General features: G+C 41.6%; 1 protein-coding gene across 7 annotated transcripts in view; it reads left to right on the plus strand.

Annotated features, from left to right (window-relative positions):
• Positions 1-21,787, plus strand: part of OSMR (oncostatin M receptor) — a 53,030-nt gene that overhangs the window by 6,390 nt on the left and 24,853 nt on the right. For 4 of the 7 annotated variants that reach the window (XM_032471236.1, XM_032471274.1, XM_032471243.1 and 1 more), the window contains exons 2-3: positions 7,941-8,026; positions 20,133-20,305. In XM_032471236.1, coding sequence (XP_032327127.1) covers positions 7,954-8,026; positions 20,133-20,305 — 246 coding nt within the window. In that variant the 5' untranslated portion in view covers positions 7,941-7,953. Of the gene's footprint in view, positions 1-7,940; positions 8,027-10,705; positions 10,892-13,909; positions 13,930-20,132; positions 20,306-21,787 lie in introns of those variants that run through there. The other 3 variants (XM_032471248.1, XM_032471255.1, XM_032471263.1) reach the window with 3 other exon arrangements.

The raw sequence follows: 21,787 nt of genomic DNA on the forward strand, positions 1-21,787 counted from the left end.
TGCAGAAATAATGGAATCGCCACTATTTTTACAAGACTGAACCCAATATATGTAAAACACACGTGCTTTAAAGAAGGCTTTACGTGGCAGAACTTCTCGCCAGAGTTATCCATAATTTCCCTCATCCTGTTCACCCTCCTTCCCCTACCCACGCTTTGGTAACTGTTTGTAGTCGGTTATGTCTTTTAGGGCCAGTGTGGATCCTTCAAATAGAAGGAAGAAGGAAGCAAGGTAGAAATAGATGTGCAAGAGAGCTTTGGGGAGAGCACTTGTGAGGGATAAAGGGAAAAAGGAGCAAGAACAGGCAGAGAGCACCTTCAAACCCACTGCAGGTCGGACCCCCGTGAAAGGGGATGGGAAAGAAGGAAGACTGAGAAGGAAGAGCTTCCAGCTGCAGGGCAGCTCTGGGAAAGTTTTGGCCCGGGACGGGGAGGCTTTGGTCAAAGGTTGTCTATGAGAGGATCCCCATGTCAGGTGGAGGAGACTTGGCTTGATCATTGGCTGGAAGCAGCCTTGGGGGACTGTGGGCTCTGGCGTGGATGTGCAGTGGGTCGGAAGGTGACAGTGGGTCAGGCTGTCAGTCAGCTGTGCTGTGACTCTGAACGGGAACTCTGAGTAGCACAGCTATACAGTTGCCACACTTCTCCTCCAGAGGTGGTTTTCTGCACACACTCTTCTGAAACTTACGTTTTCAGTCAACATTTTTTAGGACATTTTTCCACATTAGCACATAATTCTAGTTCATCCTTTTTAACAGCTTCATAGTATTCCTTTATGGAAATGTGCCATAATTAAAGTTTCTACTTTCTTTTGATGGATGTTTAGATTGTTTTTGTTTTATCCTCAATAAAAACAACATTACCATGAACTGAGGACAAAATTACAGAAATAGTATCAAAGGTAACATACTAAAAATTTTAATAGATATTGCCAGATTTACCTTTTTAAAGGTTGTGCTTTTTGGCCATTAATGAGTAGCAATACCTATTTTTTTAGACTCTTACCAATGCGAGGTATTAAGACCATTTTAAGAGTCATACACAATTACTGTTTTAACTTGCATATATTTAATTGTTAGTGACAGTGTCCAGTTTCTTTTTTCTCTTTCTGGTTATTGAAGTTTCCTTTTTTTGTGTGAATTGTACAATCATGTCATTTGCCAGTTTTTCTACAGAGTTGGCTTGTCTTTTTAAAATTGATTTCTAAAAGCTGTTTATATGTTAGGGATTGTAACTGTTTGTCATAAGTCTTGAAACTATTGTTCCCAGTTGGCTTCTGGACTTATAGCACTAACATTTTTTTAATGTTTAGTTAATCAGTGTAACAGTCTTTATTGCTTCTGGTTTCATACCATGCTCAGACAGATTACACAAATATTCACCTATGTTTTATTCTAGTAATTTTTTCTTCCATTTTTATTGAGGTATAATTGATATACAGCACTCTAAGTTTAGGGTGTACAACATAGTGATTTGACTTATATCCTTCATAAAATGATTATCACAATATTTAGTGAATATCCATCACTCATATAGATACAAAATTAGAGAAATAGAAAAAATTATTTTCCTTGTGATGAGAACTCTTAGAATTTACTCTCTGAATAATTTTCATGAATAGGATACAACACTGTTAACTCTCTTTATCATGTTGTTCATTATGTCCCAAGCATGCATTTATCTTATAACTGGAAGTTTGCACCTTTTGACTACCTTCATCCAGATCCCCCTACCTCTCCCCCTACCCCTGGCCTCTGGTAGCCACAAATCTGACCTCTTTTTCTACTGGTTTGTTTGTTTTTGAAGTATAATTGACCTACAACACTATGATAGATAGTCCATAGGACACAACATAGTGATCTGATATTTCTATACATTTCAAAATGATCACCATAATAAGTCTAGTCAGCATACAAAGATATTACAATTGTTGTAATTGTTGACTCTTTTCCCTACACTATACATTTCATACCTGTGACTCATTTATTTTGTAACTGAAAGATTATACCTCTTAGTCTCCCTCACTCATTTCTCTCCACCCTAGCCCCTCCCATCTGACAACCACCTGTTTGTTCTCTGCAACTGTGACTCTGTTTCTGTTATATTTGTTCATTTGTTTTATTTTTTAGATTCCACATGTAAGTTAAATCATATAATATTTGTCTTTCCCTCTGACTTATTTCACTTATTGTAATAACTTCTGGGTCCATCCATGTTGTTGCAAATGGCAAGATTTCATTCTTTTTATGGCTGAATAATAGTCCATTGTGTGTATATATATATATATATACACACATCATATATAGTGTGTGTGTGTGTGTGTATATATATATATATATATATATATATACACACACACTACATATTCCACATCCATTTATCTGTTGATGGACACTTAGGTCACTCCTGTATCTTGACTTTTGTAAATAGTGCTGCAGTGAACATAGGAATGTGTATATCTTTTCAAGTTAGTGTGTTCATTTTCTTCTGGTAAACACTCAGAGGTAGAATTGCTGGTTCATACGGTAGTTCTATTTTCAGTTGTTGATAATCCTCCATACTGTTTTCCATAGGTGGCTGAGCCAATTTACATTCCCACCAGCAGTGCACAGGGTTCCCTCTTCTCCACCTCCTCGTCAGCATTTGTTATTTGTGTTCTTCCTGATGATAGCCACTCTGACGGTGTGAGAAGATATCTCATTGTGATCTTCTTTGCATTCCCTTGATGACTAGTGATGCTGAGCATCTTTTCGTGTGCCTGTTGGCCATCTGTATGTCTTCTTTGGACCAATGTTTATTCAGGTCCTCTGCCATTTTTTAATTGGGTTGTTTGCTGTTTTGATGTTGAGTTGTATGAGTTCTTTGTTTATTCTAGTAAATTTAATGGTCTTGCATTTGTATCTTTATTCATCCTGGACTTTATTTTGTTCACGGAAATGAAGCAATATCAAGAATGATCAAATTAACATTAATTGGATTTACTCTAAGTAGGCTCTCATAATCTCACTTGGTCCTCATGGCAATCCTGTGAAGCAGGTGATTTATTCTCAGCTTACAGAAAAGGAGACCGACGCCTGGGTAGTCTAGGTAACTTATTAAGTGCCAGAGTGGGGATTTGACCCTAAGTAGTCTTATGTCAGAGCCCCTGTACTTGACCATTACAGCATCTTTTTCCCACACATGTCTGGGCTAGTACATTATTCCAGGACCATTTTTGAGAATAATGTATCTTTTCTTAAATGATTTGAAATATCATCTTACAGTATTTACTGAATTCCTATGTATTCTTTGAGCCCAGAATAGTCTTTGGATCCAGGTTTTCCATTTTCTTCTTTGACTTCACACATCACTTAGAGACTCAGCTTTAATCCTAGAGGAAGTCACAAATTCCAGGGCTCCTTAATTGAATATTGCTTAAAAAAGGAAATTAGTTGTATGTGAGCCAGTTTGGTCTCATAAGCAGGACTGACCTTACAAAACTGGTAGAATATTTAACTGAGTAGGTTTAGAGAACAAGGAAGAAGTGCTTGGACCCGGGGCATCCCCCGCACCGCCCCCGTGACAGATACTTGAGGAGGAAGTAGTGGTGGAACAGCAGCGAAACCTTGTGGGTGATCAATCCTATGCTGTAATGGTGGAGGCCCTTTCAAAGGGGCTCCCGAAGACAAGTGGCAGAGCTCTTCAAAAAGAAACAAAACGAACCGAACCTGAGAAATGTGGGGAACCTCCAGGAAGTGACATGCAACTTTTGTCTGCACATAGAATTCTTTCACAAGGTGCACACAGCCGAGCACACGTCCTGTTTGAACAGCTTCTTTCTTCAAAATAGTATTAGCACATGACATCATCAGGGCACCCAGCCAGTTCTGAAGAGTTTGGCAACACACCCAAGTTCTTGGGAAGCAAGTGACTGATTAAGCTGCTTCTCATGGGGGTTATTTATGGTGGAGAAACTTCCCAGGAATAAATATTTCAGTAATGACAGAACAAGAAGTGCCAGTGAAAAAGGACAGGCTTACATCCTTTTCAAAAGCTGGGTTTTCATTACACAGGTAGTATTCACACTGAGGGGTGTGCCAGGGCGTCTTCTTTTTGCAAAGAGACACTGTTTGAATGAGAAGTTCTACAAAATGAATGAGTGATTTTTCTTTTCCTTCCTCTCTTTTTCTCCCCAAAGAAGGAATATCAATGGAAGACTCTGACTTAGGCAATATTTGGCCACAGAAAAAGTAGAAGGTCCTGAAAAGGAATCTATTTGAATTAAAATAAAATTGAAAGCAAAGAAGAGAGAATGTAAGAAAATCAGTACAAGTGTTGATTCATTTATTAGATATTGACTGGGTAGCAGCATGTTCTGGGCAGACAGCGGGGAGTAAGATCCAGGCCTGTCCTCAAGCAGCTCGCAGTATGGTGGACAATGATGGAGAAGACCTGAAAAACAGAAGTGAACAGGTCTGAGAAAGGACCAAGCAGTGGTGCAGATGAGACAGGAGACCCATCTTTTCCTTTCTGAATTCTGCTGCTTCAGATCTCCCTGACTCCCTTTTCCTGCTGGAAATTGGACGTGGCAATGCTCCTCACTCAAAGTTGTGGAGAGAGAAAGCTTGCTGAATGAAGGAAGAGGCTGGGTGGCTTCTTCCAGGCCAGAAGCAGAGGTTTGGAGGAAAAACGCGCGTCTGGGGAGAACGTGCCACGTGGCCGGCTGATGCTGAGGGACTCACCAGCCCTTACCCTTCGGGTGACGTAGGAAGGCCTGGTCTAATCCTGGGCCAGTTTCAATCTGCATAATGGGATGTAGAGTAGGGTGTGGAGCACCCCAGAGTTTCATGCTTGGACCTCTCTCTCTTCTCTGTCTGTGCTCTTGGAGATCATCCAGGCCTATGGCTCTAAGTACTATACCTGTGCACTAAGGAAGCTGGGGTATGTACCCCGGCCAGGACCCCTCCCACGAACTCCACACTATGTATCCAGCGAGCTACTTGACATCTCTGCTGGGACAGCAAGTAAGCATCTGAAATATAACATGTCGTAAATTGGGTCTTGACAGAGCCCACTAAATCACTTTTCTGCTTCTCTGTTAATGGTGATTCCATTTTTCCAGGGGCTCAGGCCAAAATTCTTGGATCCACCTATGACGTCTCACTCTGTCACCACCCTGCACATCCTGCCAGCTCTGTCTCTAAAATCTCACTCGAATTTCACCACCATTCCCGCTGCCCTGCCGTCACCCTGGTCTAAGCCTCCCCTGCACTATTGCCGTGACCTCCACCTGCTGTCCCTCCTGCCACTCTTGCCATCTTCAGGATCTTCTCATTAGAGGGTCCTTCCTGTCCAGTATAAGTCAGACCATGTTACTGCTTTGCTTAGAACTCCCCAGTAGCTCCCATCTCACTCAGTAGAAGCCAAAGTTTCTGAAGTGTTTTCCCTGTCTGTTCTCCCTCCCTGTGTGCCCTCTGGTTCATCTCCCATCACTCACCTCCTGGCTTATGCCAACACCCGTCTCCATGTTTTTCCTTGACTGTGCCCAGCGCTCTGCCACCCCAGGATCTTTGCACAGTCCACTCCCTCACCTCTGTTCCTGGGAGACAGCTGCCGCACTCCGAGTAGGATAACTCGAGGAGGACTGATGGAAGCGATGTGGGAGGGGCCACACGGGCTGTGAGCAGTCACCTGGGGCTTGGAAGCAGGTGGCTTTGAGCCCTTGGTGTCTGTGTTTTCCCCACAGCATCAGGCTCTGTGCCATCAGGAAACTGTTCCTGCAGCATTTCCCAAAGAGGGCTCCACGGGACTCTCTGGGATGTTCATCCCTCTGCTGACTCTCATTCTGCAGGTTTTGATGAACTTTATTGGTTTTACAGAAGGTTCTCAGACAGCAGCTAGGACTCGCAGGGCTTCTGCAAAAAGTCCTGAAGTGTCTGAGGCCTGAAACATCAGGAGGGCGGCTGCCTGGTCACAACACTAGACACAGTCACTTTGCTCTGTGCAGGCAGTGACCACTGTGTTCCAGCTGCCACCCATCCAGCATGTGTAAAACTGTGCCCCTCAGAACTGATCAAAGGAAAACCAGGAAATGTGAATGGCTGCTGGAGCGAAGGTCCTCAGCCTCACAACCTGCCAGGGGTGAGACGGTGGGGAGGGGCCAGTTTCCAGACAAGACTGTTTCGGTGATGCTCAAAGACTGTCCTGAGATACCCAGACCCTAGAAATTCACCCCTCGTAAACACTCACATCTTTCAATTTCATTCTACCACAACTTGTATTCTGTAGTTTCTGGCTACCCTCAAGTGGTAGGTTGCCTCTAACTTCTAGTTTTAAGTTTCTCTGCCCCATGACTTGTTTAATTTTTGCAACATGTTAAATATTTGATTTACTAGAATGCCACGTTTTTAGAAACATCTTAAATAGTCTTTCAGGCAGAGAACACGAGACAACATGCATCTCACCCACTGAATCACCTGCTTCTGAATCAAGGGGATGAGCTCTCCTCACAGTGGTGGCTCTTTGTTTTCCTCGGGTGACATAAATTTCAGGAGGATGGGATGGATGTCTAAATGCACGGTGAATGTCAGACGTCTCACTTTGGATTTGCCTTTGCCCTCCCTTTGGTTCTGAGCAGAAACCATTTTCTCTTGGACCAGTTTGCCCTCCTGGCTTTGATATTCAGTTGTAACAGGAACGTTTCTGAAGTCAGCAGGAGAGATTTTAGCGCAGCATGAATGACCTGTCGCCAAAAACAGAAGTAGCAGACAGCAGTGCTTAAAAGAACAGGAATAAAAGTTGTTGTTTGCAGACTTTGGCTCATATGTAAGCAGGTTTGACCACCATCATTGAATGGCTTGATTTACCCTCTTCCTGTCTTCACTGTTGTCCCCATGTCTTGTAAAACGCTGTTTAAAGAAAATGGAGGGGGTGGGCAGTGACAGTGGGTGACCTGGTTCACTGAATTTCTAGCTTTTGATGAAGCCCAGGTGACCAGACAGAGGCAAAAGTTGACTTTGAATTTTTTGTTGCTTCTCTCCATGATGATTCAGAGGTTGAACTAGAAAAGTGAAATTCAGCGCTTCCCCTGACTAACACGTTTGTTGCTAAGCTGAGAACATATTAGCCTTCTTGAGGTCATCCAGGCTCATTCTTTGTGCCCTCAGATTGTCCCATGGTCAAAGGACCTGATGATTCAGTGAAGTGCTTTGGCCTGTAGTCTACAACCCTCTTCCAAGGCCAGGAAACCCGGAAATTATTTTGAACAATGAAACTGTCTCCTGAATGAATGTGCTCATTTTTCTCAGGTGAAATTTTAATGAGGGAAGAATGGAGATGACTCCCTCACAAAGAATTAGTTCAAATTTGGCTCTTCTGAGACTATGGCCATTTTTAAAAGTATTTACCTTGTGTTTGTCTATTTTCTCTTTCTTTACCCACCTTTGCTTGGTCTGAGGAAGTCAGTGGATGCTTTATCTATTGCCACACAGCCTCAGTGGCACATCTGGGAACATCTGCTCTAAGCTGGGTGTGGCTGGCTGCTGGCTGCTGGAGGCTGGCCCCGGGCTGGAGCAGCTCCGGTGACTCAGTTCTGCCTCCTGTGTTGCTCACTCTGCTCCTGGGTCCAGGAAAATAGCCCAGAAATGTTCTTCTCGTGTCAAAGTTGGGAACACAAAAGAGCGAAGAGAAATACATAAGGTGTCTTGAGGCCCAGGCTCCAAGCTGGAACCCCATCACTTCTGCCTCCTTTATGGGCCAAAAGCAAGTCAGATGGGGCAGGGGAATAGACTCTTATGGTGGGGGGCCAGGGGACTCCAAATTCACATGACAGGGGACATGGATGTAGGGAGGACGGGAGAATGGGATCCTTTAATGCCACTGTCTTCCACAACTGGTTCACAGAAATCTGCTCACAGCTAAAATTAAATAAAATTGTTCTTCTCTGTAATTTATCTTTTTCAGAAAACCAGAACCTATGGCCCTCTTTGCAGTCTTTCAGACATCATTCCTCTTGGCACTGCTGTCCTTGAGAGCTTACCAAAGTGAAGGTAAGATGTGGAAAGAACAGTAAAGAAAAAAAAATCACAAAGGGGAAAAACAAGGTAATTGGTGCTTTGGAGAAAGCTGAACAGGTCATTCTTCTTTGGAAATTACTTGGAATTGGTGAGTAGCAATGACCACCTTAGTCTTGACCTTCCTGATCTTGGTGGCTCATTTAACTAAGTTTCCCCTTAACCCTGATTTCCTGGTCAGTGCACTGGTCACTATGGCACTTGCCAGTGGACCTGATCCTGTAGAATTTCATGGTCAATCTATGGTACATGGCCATTACCAGAGGAGCTCCTTCTGTGTTTGCTGGGTAGCGATGGGGGATTCCTGACCAGTGTTAGCCGCAAGGTTAGAACAAATTGTGATGTCCCACAGCTACACTCATGGAGAGGCTATTACCTGCAAGATGATTAATGCTAAGTGCTGAAATGCTGTTTATGGGTAAAGAAATAGTATTTGTCACTTAGCTACTCCTCCAGTGAAGTTATTTTACCACAAATCAACTTCGTAAATAAAGTCAGTGAGCATTTAACACCATTAAAATATTTATGGGTACTTTATTCCTTTGAGACTTGAGAGAGTTCCTGTTGGTTTACAAAGTTTATGCCGCTCTCACCTGTGTTTGGTAAAGTTTTACATTTTCCTCTTTCTATGTTTATTCTTTGCTGTGTACTCCCTTTGTAACAGAGGCTACAGTCGTGTGCTCGTAGTAATTACTCACACAATTCCTGTCCATGGATTCCTGAAAATAATGTTTGCAAGAAATAGCCATAGGATTTTTCTACTTCCCTTGAAACTCTGTTGAAAAGCTATTTGGAAATAAAAGGGAGACTTTGCTCTGATAGTTCTGGTGGCTCAGTTCTGTCTGATATTCTTTGGTTCTGGGTTTATTTATTTATTTTGGTTCAGGGCACTTGAAAAGATGCTACTTTTACGGTTTCATGACTTCTCATTCTATTGACCTCACTTGCTAAAATCTAAGCATGACACAGCCGGGCTGAGTGGGTGATCTGTACCATCAGAATGTTCTGCTTCCCAGACAGACCCATGGCCCCAACTCCAGGAGACCCAGAGAATCCCAGACTTGCAACTCCAAGCTTTTGGCCCAGCTCACTTCCCTAATGAAGTTTCATTATCTGATCCAACAACTATTTACTGTGTGCCTCTGCTTAAAAGGGACTCTGTTCTCAGAGCAGGCTCTGCTGCTCCCCCTCTCAGCTTCCTTTTTCTAGATCAGACTTGCATTTACCTGTTTTTCTCTCCTCCAGTCTTTGTTTCTACTTCCAGCTTTCTCAGCTAAGCATACCTGCTTTGCTCAGTAATCCCATCTTTTGCTCACCTGCACTTCTTGTCTCAATTTCTGCTGCATCTAACGCAGTACCTACTAAACGCCCACTTAAACCAGTGGGCATCCCACTCAATCTCCCAGGTCTGAGACGCCAGCTTCTCCCGACCAGTGAGACAGAGCCAAGACTCACTTCCCGTCAACCTTGGCTCACCTCTCCATCAGCCAGAGATCATGACTGTAGCATTTAGATGTGTTTTCTTCTAGTCTCTTGTGTGTATGGATGTACAGACAGAGACAGAGATGTGAATGTGTAGATTTTTTGTCTACAGAAGTGAAATTATACTATATATACTGGGAGTATATTAGATCATATACTACAATATAAGATACAAGTATATAAATCTTATGTAAGTATAATATATAATGTATAATATATAAATATAATACATAAATACATAAAGTTATATTAAATACTATAATATAAAGTTTATATAGTACATAAAATATACTTTTACAGTATATATACTTAATACAGTATATATCATATAAAGTATATATATTATGTGTAGTATAATATATATACTAGGAAATTATAGTATATATTCTTATTAAAGTGTATATATATTAAATTATTAAACTGTATCTAAGTAAAGTATATATACTTTAATAAGTTTAATATATACTTATTAAGACAATCAGTCTTAATAAGACAATCACACCCATGATGTGAGTTTTTACCTTTGATGTTAAATGTTCTTCTAGCGATAACATTATATTTAATGGCTGCATGGTCTGCCATCTCATAATGGACCGCAGTTTACTTCTTTAAGCAGTGTTGGGACCAGACAGAGAAACTGGGTGGGGAGAGTAGGAGGACCATCCAGGATTAAACCCAGGGCTGTCTGGTTCCAAGCCTGCCCTTTTTGGCCACACTGTGGTACAGTGTTACAGAGACTTGGCCCAAGGGCCAAGAGCAGTGGGTTCTGGTTGGGTTGTGTGTCCTTGGGAAAGTCACTACCCCTTTTTTAACTTCAGTTTCCTCATCTGGGATTAAACTGAACAATCTCCAAGGGCCCTTTACCTGTCTGCCTTTCCAGGGCATTCTCCACAATTTCCCAAGGCCGTCCTAGGTTGCTTTTGACCCAGCCATCTCTGACTGCTGTCTATCAAATACCTGAGTCACTCGAAGCTCGCCGAGAGCATATGTCAATATAAAGAGTTCCCCTTTCGTCTGAAGCATCACACAGTAGCTCTCTTGAGCTTCCAGAAGTCGAGTTGGTACACACTGTGACTCACTCATTCAGCACCAGTCACGGAGTGTCTGCCCTGTGACAGGTGTGTTAGTCTTGGTTTCCACGAGCTGAGTAAGATTTCGTCCCACCTTGTTCAGCCCACAGTCTGCGGGGAGGCAGCACAGGGCAGACTGGGACAGCATGCAGCGACCAGGGCTGAAACACGGGGGGAGGAAAGCAGCCGTGGGGAGAAGAGAACCCCCAAGAAGGACAAGCCGTTGGTGAACACCCTGGAGACTGCGTGGCGATCCTGCGCTGTCCTTGGATTCCCACACCTACCACGGGTAAGATGTGGCGCCAAGTGCTGGGGACAAGGGGCCATTCAAAGGTGCATAAGCCTCGGCCTCTGTCCTCCAGGAAGTTTGAATCTAGAGTGAGACCGACAGCAACAAACGACCATACAGGGGAGATGGAAGGAGGGCTAGGCGAGGTGGGGTGATTCTCCAGACACCCTGCTTTCTCCGGTGCTGCTGGATCCACAGTTATTAAAAAGATTTCACCCCCGATTCCATGAAGGATCTGCTCTTTCGTCTTTCCAAAGCTCCCTTTAGTCAACTGAATTAGGCTTGGAAGATACAGGTTTAGGAAGAGGATGAATAACACCTGTTGCCTTTAAAGAATTGAGAGATTTTATTCACAAAGGAGATAAAATCCCTAGCCAAATAACAATAGAAAATGACCACCTTGTGTGGGCTTCGAGTGTTCAGGAATTCCAACTTACTTCATTTACCTTCGAGTGAGTGGGGCCTGATAAATGATTCACTGTGCCCAAACTTGTTAAGAATCAGAATGCTAATTTATTAATTTTCCGTGGGAAGTGTAACTGGAATGATAACTAGGGACCCAGCCTTTTGGTGCAGATTGACTTAGAAGACTAAAGTATGCATTCTGAAGTGGCACCATGGTGAAATGAGTCAGATATCTTAAAGGAATATTTCTTTTAAAATCTAACATAGTATATGGTTCTGAAAGTATAACTGAGAAGGACCGGATGGAGCCTTCTGGGGGTGTGGGGGACAGATCCCTCCCCCACAGCCTCTGCTGTAGGTCATCTCTGAGTTATCTATCCAGATGATAGTAGCTCATGCATATTTCCTGAGGCTAAAACCATCACCAGATGGAAAGAATTAACTACCTGATGGTCGTGAGCATGTAGCCCCCGGACCTTCTGGCACCTAAGGATTGTTCACCTTCAACCGTCATCAACCAACCAGAGAATTGTGCACAGCTGATCACCTGCCCTGGGCCACCCCTCCCTCAATTGGCCTTTAAAAATGCTCAGCTGAAACCCTTCAAGACTTTGGGGTTTGTTTGGGCAGGAGTCTCATTCTCCTTGCTGGGCCTTGCGATAAACCTTTCTCTGCTCCAGACTCTGATGTTTCAGTATTGTTTGGCCTCACTGTGTGGCAGACACGCATGTTTGGTAATAATTCTAGCAAAGCCAGCCAGGAGTCTGTGCCCGCGGCAGATCAACCCCAGCCAGGGACAGCCCCTTCCCTGGGTCCCCAGCAGCTGCCTGAGCTCATTTTGCTCCAGGGAACTGGGAGGGACTATTCCTGGAGCACTGGCCATCCCAGGGCATGAGGCTTTTGGGAGCCAAGAATTGTTTGGAGCTGCGGTCCACATTTGGTATCACCTTGGCGTGAGTGGCTCCAGCTTGCACAGGCTGGGCAGTGAGCCGCTCTGGGCTCACTATGAGCCACTCTGGGTCGGGTTCTCTTTCGAGAGCTGGGCCAATCTGTTTGGAGGCTTCCCTCTGGGGGGTGGAAGTGGAATTTTGAGACTGCACATCCTCTGACTTTCTGTCTCAGTGACCGTAGCTTATTTGTTGTTAACGTTTTTGTTTGTATCATTTGGGAGCTAGCACAGCATAGAAAATTCTACCTCCTCCACCTGAGCTCATTCTCTTCTGGGAATTGAGCCATTCTGGGCTCACTGTGAGATACTCTGTGTCCATTCTCATTTGGGAGCCAGACCACTCTGGAAGCCTCCACCTGGGAGTGAAAGTGGAATTTGGGGGCTACACCCCACCTGATTCTTTGTGAGACCGTGTGTGTGTCTGTGTGTGTGTGTGTGTGTGTGTGTGTGTGTGTGTGTGTGTGTGTGAGAGAGAGAGAGAGAGAGAGTACTTGCATCTGCCCGGTGAAACATCTTTGGTGAGTGACAAGGCTAACCTGTGATGACACCAGTTTATCCTTCCCTATTGCTTTGGCTTTGCTTGTGTCAGGGCATCAAATGGGATTTTTCCTTTTAGGACTAGCCTTGGTCATTCATTCAGCTTCATCTCTGATGGAGCATTGTTTGGGGTTCTCCCCTTTTGGACTGACGGGGTATTTATTGGTTGGGAATCCTCCTTTTGGGGGCTAGGGAACTGTGACCCTCAGAGACTGTTTTGAATTGTTGTTTGCTTGATATTTGGTAACACCGGCTGTGCACAATCAAGTACGGATGATCAGAGCTCTGTTCCATCTATAGTCCCCCTAGGGTATATTTTGCAAAGCTGGGAGATCTTCAGCTGTGCTCCCATAAATGAAAGAAAATGTTTTTTATAACACTGTGTGGGCTCAGCACTCCCTGAGATCTGGAGAACAATAGCCCCTAATGGCGCTCCTATTACATTTAAGTGGGCCTTTTGCAATTGCTTAGGCTTTTATCTTGTGGGGGTGTGTCGGTACCTGAGCCCAAATTCTGTTCTTTCCTGGTTTTGCTGAAAGTAAGGCATGTGAATGTGAGCAAATAAGATACATATAGATATAGATATAGCAATATATAGTCTTTTACTGTTATCTCCTTAAACTGAAATGGGTATTTGGGAACTGAAAAAAATCGCTGAAAATAACCACGATGGTTGGGTTTTGTAAGAGCAGAGGAGGAATTTGTATTTCTCTTCCTATACCTTTGAGATGTAAATGATCTTCCTGGTCTCTCAAGGAAAAAAAGAAGTTTTTTTTAAAAAACTCAAGCATAAAAGCTATGAGCTCTCTGGTTCTGTCCGTTTTTATGTAAAAATTGACCTGTAGGTGAGCTTTATTTAATTGACTAAAAAGTAATTGCTTATAAATTAAATACTTCTAAGTGTAAAAGAAGCTGAACAGAACAAATTTCAGGCTCACATGATCTAGGAAATATTCAATATTAAATTAATACCTGATATTAAAGCTAGCGTAAGCTTGTTGGTATAATCAATACGGACATGTCTTCTGTTGTACCTAGAGTTACTGTCGATAAGTTCATGTGGTCTCTGTTGCAGAGTCTGTCAGCAGAGAGAAAAAAATTAACTTGGTATGATGAAATTCTTACAAGTGAATTAAATGCAAATGAGGTAAGAGCTTTTGGGTGAACTCTTTAGAAATAACTATGTTTTAGGAATGTCTACTTAAAATGATTCCTCCAGATAGTTGGTAACTTGAAATTTTAGAGTTGTGCTAAATTTGTTAAATGATGAAAATTTATTGAATAGTTGAATAGCTGAGTAGCTCAGTCATTCCCAAACAAAATAAGATACTGAAATAGTCACTAGAAATAAAGATTTTTAAAAGTTGAGAATTATAATTTGAATATGTAACTAAAAATGATAAGGGAAACATTTCAGTATGCAGTAGGAAAGAGGGAGTAAAAAAAAAAAAGCTATGAGGAATGGAATTGCAGTTTGTTAAGGGGAAGAAAAAGTGATTTGTTCCTAGAGCTGGCTATTTCTTTTCTTTTGGGGAGGAAGAGGGAAGGGCAATTCGGCTTATTTATTTATTATTATTATTATATTTTAATGGAGGCATTGGGGATTGAACCCAGGACCTTGTGCATGCTGAGCACTCTCTACCACTGAGCTATACCCTCCCCTCTAGAGCTGGTTATTTCTAGATGGGAAATAATAAGGGACAAACTAATATGGAGACAGAAAGTTGTGCAAAGTTTATAGAAAGGGAGCCCTAAAAAGGAATTTTGTGCATGGTTGGGCTGTGATTAAACTTAATTAGGTAAGTGGATTTTGTTACTAAAAGTAAGCGGATGCAGGGCTAGATTTGGTTCCTCTCTGTTAAGAAAACAAGTTTACATAGAATGCTTCTGCTAACAGATTGTGTGAAACTTTTTGATATTTTTTACGAACTTTCTATCAAATTCCAATTAAAGTTCTTTTGACTTCAGCTAACTTTGGGATGCGTCAGAGGGCCCCTAAGTCATCTCAGAGAAAAATATTTAACTAGGATTGGGTACTATGTTAAATTACATGGGAAGCATTGTCAACTGAGTGATAAACCTCCTCAGATTATACGGTATGGATAAATGTTATTAACACAGCCGTTCTAGAAACTAAAGTTTCTGAAATTTTGATATGTCCTGGTATAATGGCTACCAGTCATAATTCTAGTTGTTGTCTTAATCTTGTATGTCACAGCATCTTAAGCTTCTTTGTCAAAAACATTGTAAATCCGCCTTTTTAAGTCTTTCTTCATTCATAGTTAAGCTGATGCTTTGCAAAGCTGCTTCATTGTCAACAAGACTCGTAAAGAGGACTTTTTGACAAGTACGCGTTTCTTTTAAATCATACTGCTAAGCTGAGTACAATGTCTTAATTAAAAAGTCTAATGAAAACTTTGATTTTATAAAATTGTTAGTAAAAAGATGAATTACATAGGGTTGAGTAAACTGTATATGGTTGCAATTTTTTGGTTCTGTCTGAAATTGTCAGAGTGTAACTACTCGTGATGTATAACAGTGCTTTCTTTAGGTCTATTGCTAAACGCACATGTACAATGCTTGTGTGACAACTGGGTATAAGTGATCAAATGCATGGCCTATGAAGTGTTTACCCATTAACATACCTCTGAGCCTGTTCACAACATCTGATTAGTTTTCCCTGAATGTGGATAACTGGGCAAATGTAAAGGAGGCCTAGGACCAAGGGACATGATCTAAACCTGGGGCGGGAGCCACCACCCCAGCATCGAGGGACAGATATTTTGATCATCAGTGCTTTCTACTGATGTATTTAATCAAAAAGGGAAACGATGGGGAAATCTGTACATTTTGAGGTATTGGGGAGTCATTCTGGCTTATTCATGGTTCGACTTAAACTTTACTGACCAAACCAGTCTGTTTTATGGCCTTTTGGATGTGCATTGTACATCTTTGGCCTTGAGGAGTAGCTGTGTTTCATACATCTTTTCAAGGTAAAACCAGGTGGCCATTGTGGACATGATTTCAGGCACACTCCTATATTGTTGAGAACTCGAATTTTCTGAGCTGTGTCACCCTCAGGATGCCACCAGCCATTCTCAAAGCAGTGTCTGCTGGCAGATGGCAGCTGCAACCTTATGACCTCAAGGTCTCCTCTTGTAGCTATTAAATTTTTAGACACTAAACTGCTTTAGATCAGATGTTAGCAGAAAAAAAGGAGACATGTATACTGGCCAATAGCCTTTGTTTTACACACATATATGTAAATACTACATCAAAAATTAAAACCTACTCAGATAAAAGTAGACAACTGGCAACAAGTTTCCCCTAGAGTTCCAGGTCCAGACTGGTTTTCAGGCTTAATCTCTTGAATTCCTCAGGGAATGAAATCTTAATTATACGAGACTCAGTTCCAGGACTTGGAACTTGGGAATATTTCCAACTTGGTGTCGATTCCCCAAATCGAGGTGGGACTATACCCCATTGCAGCAGGAAGTAGCCAGAGAGGTAATCACCCCATTCCCTGAAAGATTGAAGAAGGATTAAACAGGACTGGAGAATGAAATCGAATTCCTCTGCCAAGTTGATGGATAACCTCTCTCTCCAAAACGTCATTTCCCTTCTTGTCCAACACATCTCCTCAAGATTGAGGAGTATCAAAAAAAGGGGGGGGGGGAATTATAATTGAGAAGGACCCCATGGGGTCTTCCTGAGACAGAGCCCTCCCCCATGTCCTCTGCTGTAGCTCCTCTCTGAGGTACCCAGATAATAATAGTAGTTCATGCATGTTTGCTGAGTGTTTGAGATGCTAAAAATCACCACCAAAGGAAGAAATTAACTACTTGATGCTCATGGGCACGTAGCCCCCAGACCTTCTGGTGCCTAGAAATGATCACCATCAACCAATCAGAGAATTGTGCGCAGCTGATCACATACCCTGGGCCGTCCCTCCCTCAACTGGCCTTTCAGAATGCTCAGCTGAAACCCTTAGGTTCTCGATTTTTGCGGGGACAGGAGTCTCTCATTCTCCTTGCTCAGCCCTGCAATAAACCTTCCTCTGCTCCAAACTCCAATGTTTCAGTATTGTTTGGCCTCACTGTGGGTCGGGCACATGACTTAGCGTTTGGAAACAAACGTAATACATGCTTTTTGAAGAACATTCACAAAATACAGAAAAAGCATAAAAAAGAAAATTAAAGTCACTCAACCTCACAATCCAGAAATAGTAACTGTTAACATTTTAGTTTTATTCCTCTTTACCACTTTTTAAAAATAACAGGTACTTCAAAAAATATAAAGTGGAGTGCATAGTTCAATAGGATTTTTTTCAAGTATAAGGAGAAAATCAAGAAAAACGGAGGATTAAAACTTGGCAATGGAGTGAGAGTGGAGTTGGTAGGATGGTGGGGACCCAGTTTCTGTATTATTTGAACATTTTTATCATGATCATGTATTTAAGAATAATTTGTATTGAAGTGAAATTCATATAACACAAAATTAATCATTTTATGGTTAAAGTGAACAAATCAGTGTCATTTAGTACATTCAGAATGTTGTGTAATGATTAAACTCTATCTAGTTCCGAAACATCTTTATTACCCTCAAAAGAAACCCAGTAACCGTTAAGCAGTTACTCCCGATTCCTCCCTCCCTCATCCCCTGGCAACCACCAATCTGCTTTACCTCTCTGTACATTTACTTATTCTGGCTATTTCACATCAGTGGAATTATACCATATGTGACCTTTTGTATCTGGCTTCTTTCACTTAGTGTAATGTTTTCAGAGTTCAGCTAATTTGTAGCATGTATCAGTTCTTTGCTCCTTTTTATGGCTGAATAGTATTCCATGTAATAACACTCCATAGGTACATACCATAATTTGTTCATCCACTCATCTGTTGGTGGACATTTGTGTTGTTTCCACCTTTTGGCTATTGGTGAATAGTGCTGCTACAAACATTTATATACACGTATTTAAGTCTCTACCCTCAGTTCTTTGGGACACATACCCAGGAGTGGAATTTCTAGGTCAAATGATAATTTTATTTTAACTTTTTGAGGAAATCCTAAAATACTTTCTACAGTGCTGAAGCCATTTTACATCTCCATCAGCAATGTATACAAGGGTTCTAACTTCTCTACATCCTCGCCAGTGCTTGTCATTTCCATTTTTTAAGTTATAGCTATCCTCGTGAGTGTAAGAAAGTGTCTCATTATGGTTTTGATTTCCATTTCCTTAATGGCTAATGATGTTGAGCATTTTTTCATGTGCTTGCTGGCCATTCTGTATGTCTTCTTTGAAGAAATACACATTTTAGTCCTTTGCCCATTTTTTAATTGAGTTGTCTTTTTGTTAAGTTGTAAGAGTTCTTTATGTATTCTGGATACTAGGTAAGTGATTTGCAAATATTTTATCTCATAGGTTGTTTTTCATTTTCTTGACAATGAATGTTCTTTGCAGAAAAAAATTTTAATTTTGATGAAGTTCAATTTATCTGTTTTTTATTTTGTTGCTCATGATTTTGGTGTCATATCTAAGAGCTCATTGCCAAATCCAAGGTCATGGGAGTCCATACTGAGATTTTAGTTTGTACTCTAGCCATCCCCAGCATCACATGTATAAAACATCACAAGAGCTGGGTAGATAGCCATTGATGGCTAATAATTTGCATTTTATGGACACTCTTGTTAATCTCACTTCCATACAATGGATTTTCTCATATTTTCTTCTGAATTCTGAGGATAATGCCTTACTTGGATCCTGAATCTGTCTATCATGTGGACCATTGACATGAAGAACTTCATGCTTGCATCCACCAGGGATTCTTCTCAGCTCATGTGGCTCCATCCAGAGCCCCATCCTTATCGTCTGTATCCTGAGCTTGGCAGGACACTGTGGGAGCCATGCAGCATACTTCTCAGACATTCCATTCTATGTGACCTTTGATTTGGCAAGATGTTCATGTCTTAACAGTTGGGGGACAGTGCATTAAAGGGGAGCACAGGTTTTGGGGTGAGAGAGATCCATACTTAGACCCCATATAGCTATGTGTCAGCTTATTGAGCTTCAGCTTCCTTATCTGTAAACAATTACTGTCTCAGTTTTACAGTGGGACCTGAGACAACATATGCAAAGCACCCAGCGCTGTGCCTGGTAACTGATACGTGCTCAATCTCATCCTTGCTGTCACTTTTACCTCCCTGTGAGAAAAATTGCACATGTACAATGGCAGTTTGGGAACATTTTTTTCAGTACTGGAGATGACTTCCATGCTAGTCTCCACAGGAGGTAACCCCCTGACCTTTTAAACTAGGTGCCAGAGGGTTTCAGATCACTAGGCGAAATTCCCAAAGAACTAAAAAAAAAAAAAAAAAGAAGAAGAAGAAGAAGATAAAAAGATAATATCATGGATTTTATCAATAGTTTTAATCTTTCTAATACCTTTGCACTATTTGCAGTTTACTTTAGACCCCTCAAACCAACAAATGAAGCCAGCTGATTCAGCAATATACAGTTCCTTTTGAATCCCAGATCGTGTTTCGTCCACTTAAGTAAAACATGGTGCTTTGTTCTTCTCCAAGAATTAGCAGTGATCTCAGTCACTCCGTCAGGGCCCTTCCTCTCTCCGGGCTGTTTCTGAGCTCACTGGCCTCGGTACATCTGTTTTGTGTTTGAATCTCTCCTCTTTGACAGACCCTACCACGCTATCTAGACTCGCACTCTCTCGTTATTTCATGTGAGTCTGTTGTGTCTGTCCAGCTTGGCTCCTTGCTTGAGCGAGTAACCTTGTCACGATGATTTTATTTCACACTAAGTACCTACCTAGTATGTTGCTGGTCTCATCCAAAGAATTCAGTGATTTCTTACCAGAGGTGTTTTAAGTTCAATGCATTGAGATATAAGCAATAATGTCTAGAGATGGGATGGCTCCCACTTGATAGCTGTTTAATAAACTATGAAATACTGTCTTGGAAAATGAAAACTTCATTTTTGATTTCCAGAAATATGAAATTTAGAACAAAAAGTCTTCTCTCTTTATTCAGCCTTGCTATAGATTTCTAAACCAGTTAGATTGTTCAATAAAGTATCCTTTTGTTTTATTTAACTATTTATCAGTTCATGCTGGTTATTGTTGAGCCAGTTATTTCATTCATCTAGGGCTTAATTTCTTCATCAACCAAGTGACTTCTAAATCCCCTCTAACTTCTCGGGGTGTCTAATTCTATGATGCACATGTGAGCTGTATTTCCCCCAGCTAAACAGCGATGACATTGAGCAGTTTAATTATCTGTGACTATTCAATCATACTCCTATTAAATGTTATTTCATATCTTGTTTTGATCTTTCAGTCTTGGTTGAACCTTTGCCATTAACTCCTGAATCACTGAACGTTTCCATTGATTCTGCACATCAATATTTGAATTTACAATGGAGTGTCCACAGCCTTGCTTATTACCAGGAATTAAAAATGCTTTTTCAGATACAGATCAGCAGAATGAAAACATCCAATGTCATCTGGGTGGTAAGTATTTTTCTTCTGGCTCAGTATTTTAAAAATCCTTTTCTGACACTGTGATATACCTTTTATAACATCCGCCCAATCCCAATATGCAAACATTTTAGCAACTCAGAACAGTTATAAATAATTGCATTTTTATGTTTTTAGTTATGAGGATCTGGGGCAAAGTAACATGACAGTTTTGGTTTGGTAGGTCGGCTAGGCTGTGCTAAGAAAACGGATCATTTTCTCAGTTCTGCTCTGTCCCCAGTGAAAGCTGCTGGGGCTGTCCTTGTGAGTACTGGATTCCAAAAATCTAGGAAGATCAACCATCTTATTCATCTCCTTTCTTTCTTCCCTTTCCCCCAGAGATTTTCCTAAATCAGATGTAATAGTTGGGCAGCATTGTGCATGCAACTGTGGCTGCCAGTTAGTCTCTTTGCTGCTACTGTGCTGAAATGCAAGGGGGAAGAAGTTCTTGCGTTTTCTGTTCTAGTCAGCAAAGAGGTTCTCCATGGACCATTTTGGAGAGTAACCTAGAGTGTCCTTTGTTGCCTCATCTGTGGCTTTTTCCACAACAAATTAAGTTAAGAAAATCCTGAATTTCACACTCTTTCTGCCTTTGAGTTACTTGGGATAATTTTTCACTTGTCTTGGCTTACATCGTTGTTGTGTCTGTTTTGCGTGACGCTTCCTCATCTAGTGCATTGGGACACTTTCGTGGTTTTTTTCCCCAGTTACTATTTGTGGTCTGGGAAACCTTAATAATCTATGCACACATCATGTTGATTCATTTCCATGGGGTGTTGAAGGACAATGAAATGTTTTCTCATTGAAGGAGAACAGAGAATTTGTTTGTAGGAAAGGAAACACAGGCATGTGTCATTCCTGGGGACCTCCATTTGCTAGTGGACGGCCACTCCTCTCTTGGGCGGTAGAGGCACGGGTGCAGGGATCCAGATGTTTCATTCCTCTGGCAAAGCACAAAGGCCACTAGTTCTGAAGCCTCTAGTTTCTTTTCTTATCCATCACTGCATTCGCAATCTGAGTGAGTAACCTAAGTTAAATATAATTCTGACTGTCAACTGTCTATGATCCCACCCATCAAAGGGCAGTTTCCCAAGTGGGAGCTGTTGAATGTCTTGATTTTAAACAACAGCAGTGCTTATGGACAGCTGTTCACTCCACCATCTGCCCATCTCTGCACTATCCCACTCATACTAACCATGTGTATTTTCATATCTTTTGTATTGTTGGATGGACACATGGGTTGTTGATTTGGACCCAGTAAATCATTGAGCAAAGGCCATGTTGAGGCCACGAATTATCTAAGGAGAAGAAATTTGAGAGAAGGGCTGGGGGGATTCACGGGAAACTCGCACTTAACTCCATGAGTGAAAGGAACGCTAACCATAGACCAAGTGACTTCCATTCTTTATTTTTCTAAAAGACAGTTCTTTCTGTTATCATAGTAGAGCAAATAATGTTAGCAACATCTGAGCAGAC

This window comes from Camelus ferus, chromosome 3, assembly GCF_009834535.1.
Source record: "Camelus ferus isolate YT-003-E chromosome 3, BCGSAC_Cfer_1.0, whole genome shotgun sequence".
Classification (NCBI taxonomy): Eukaryota; Metazoa; Chordata; class Mammalia; order Artiodactyla; family Camelidae; genus Camelus; species Camelus ferus.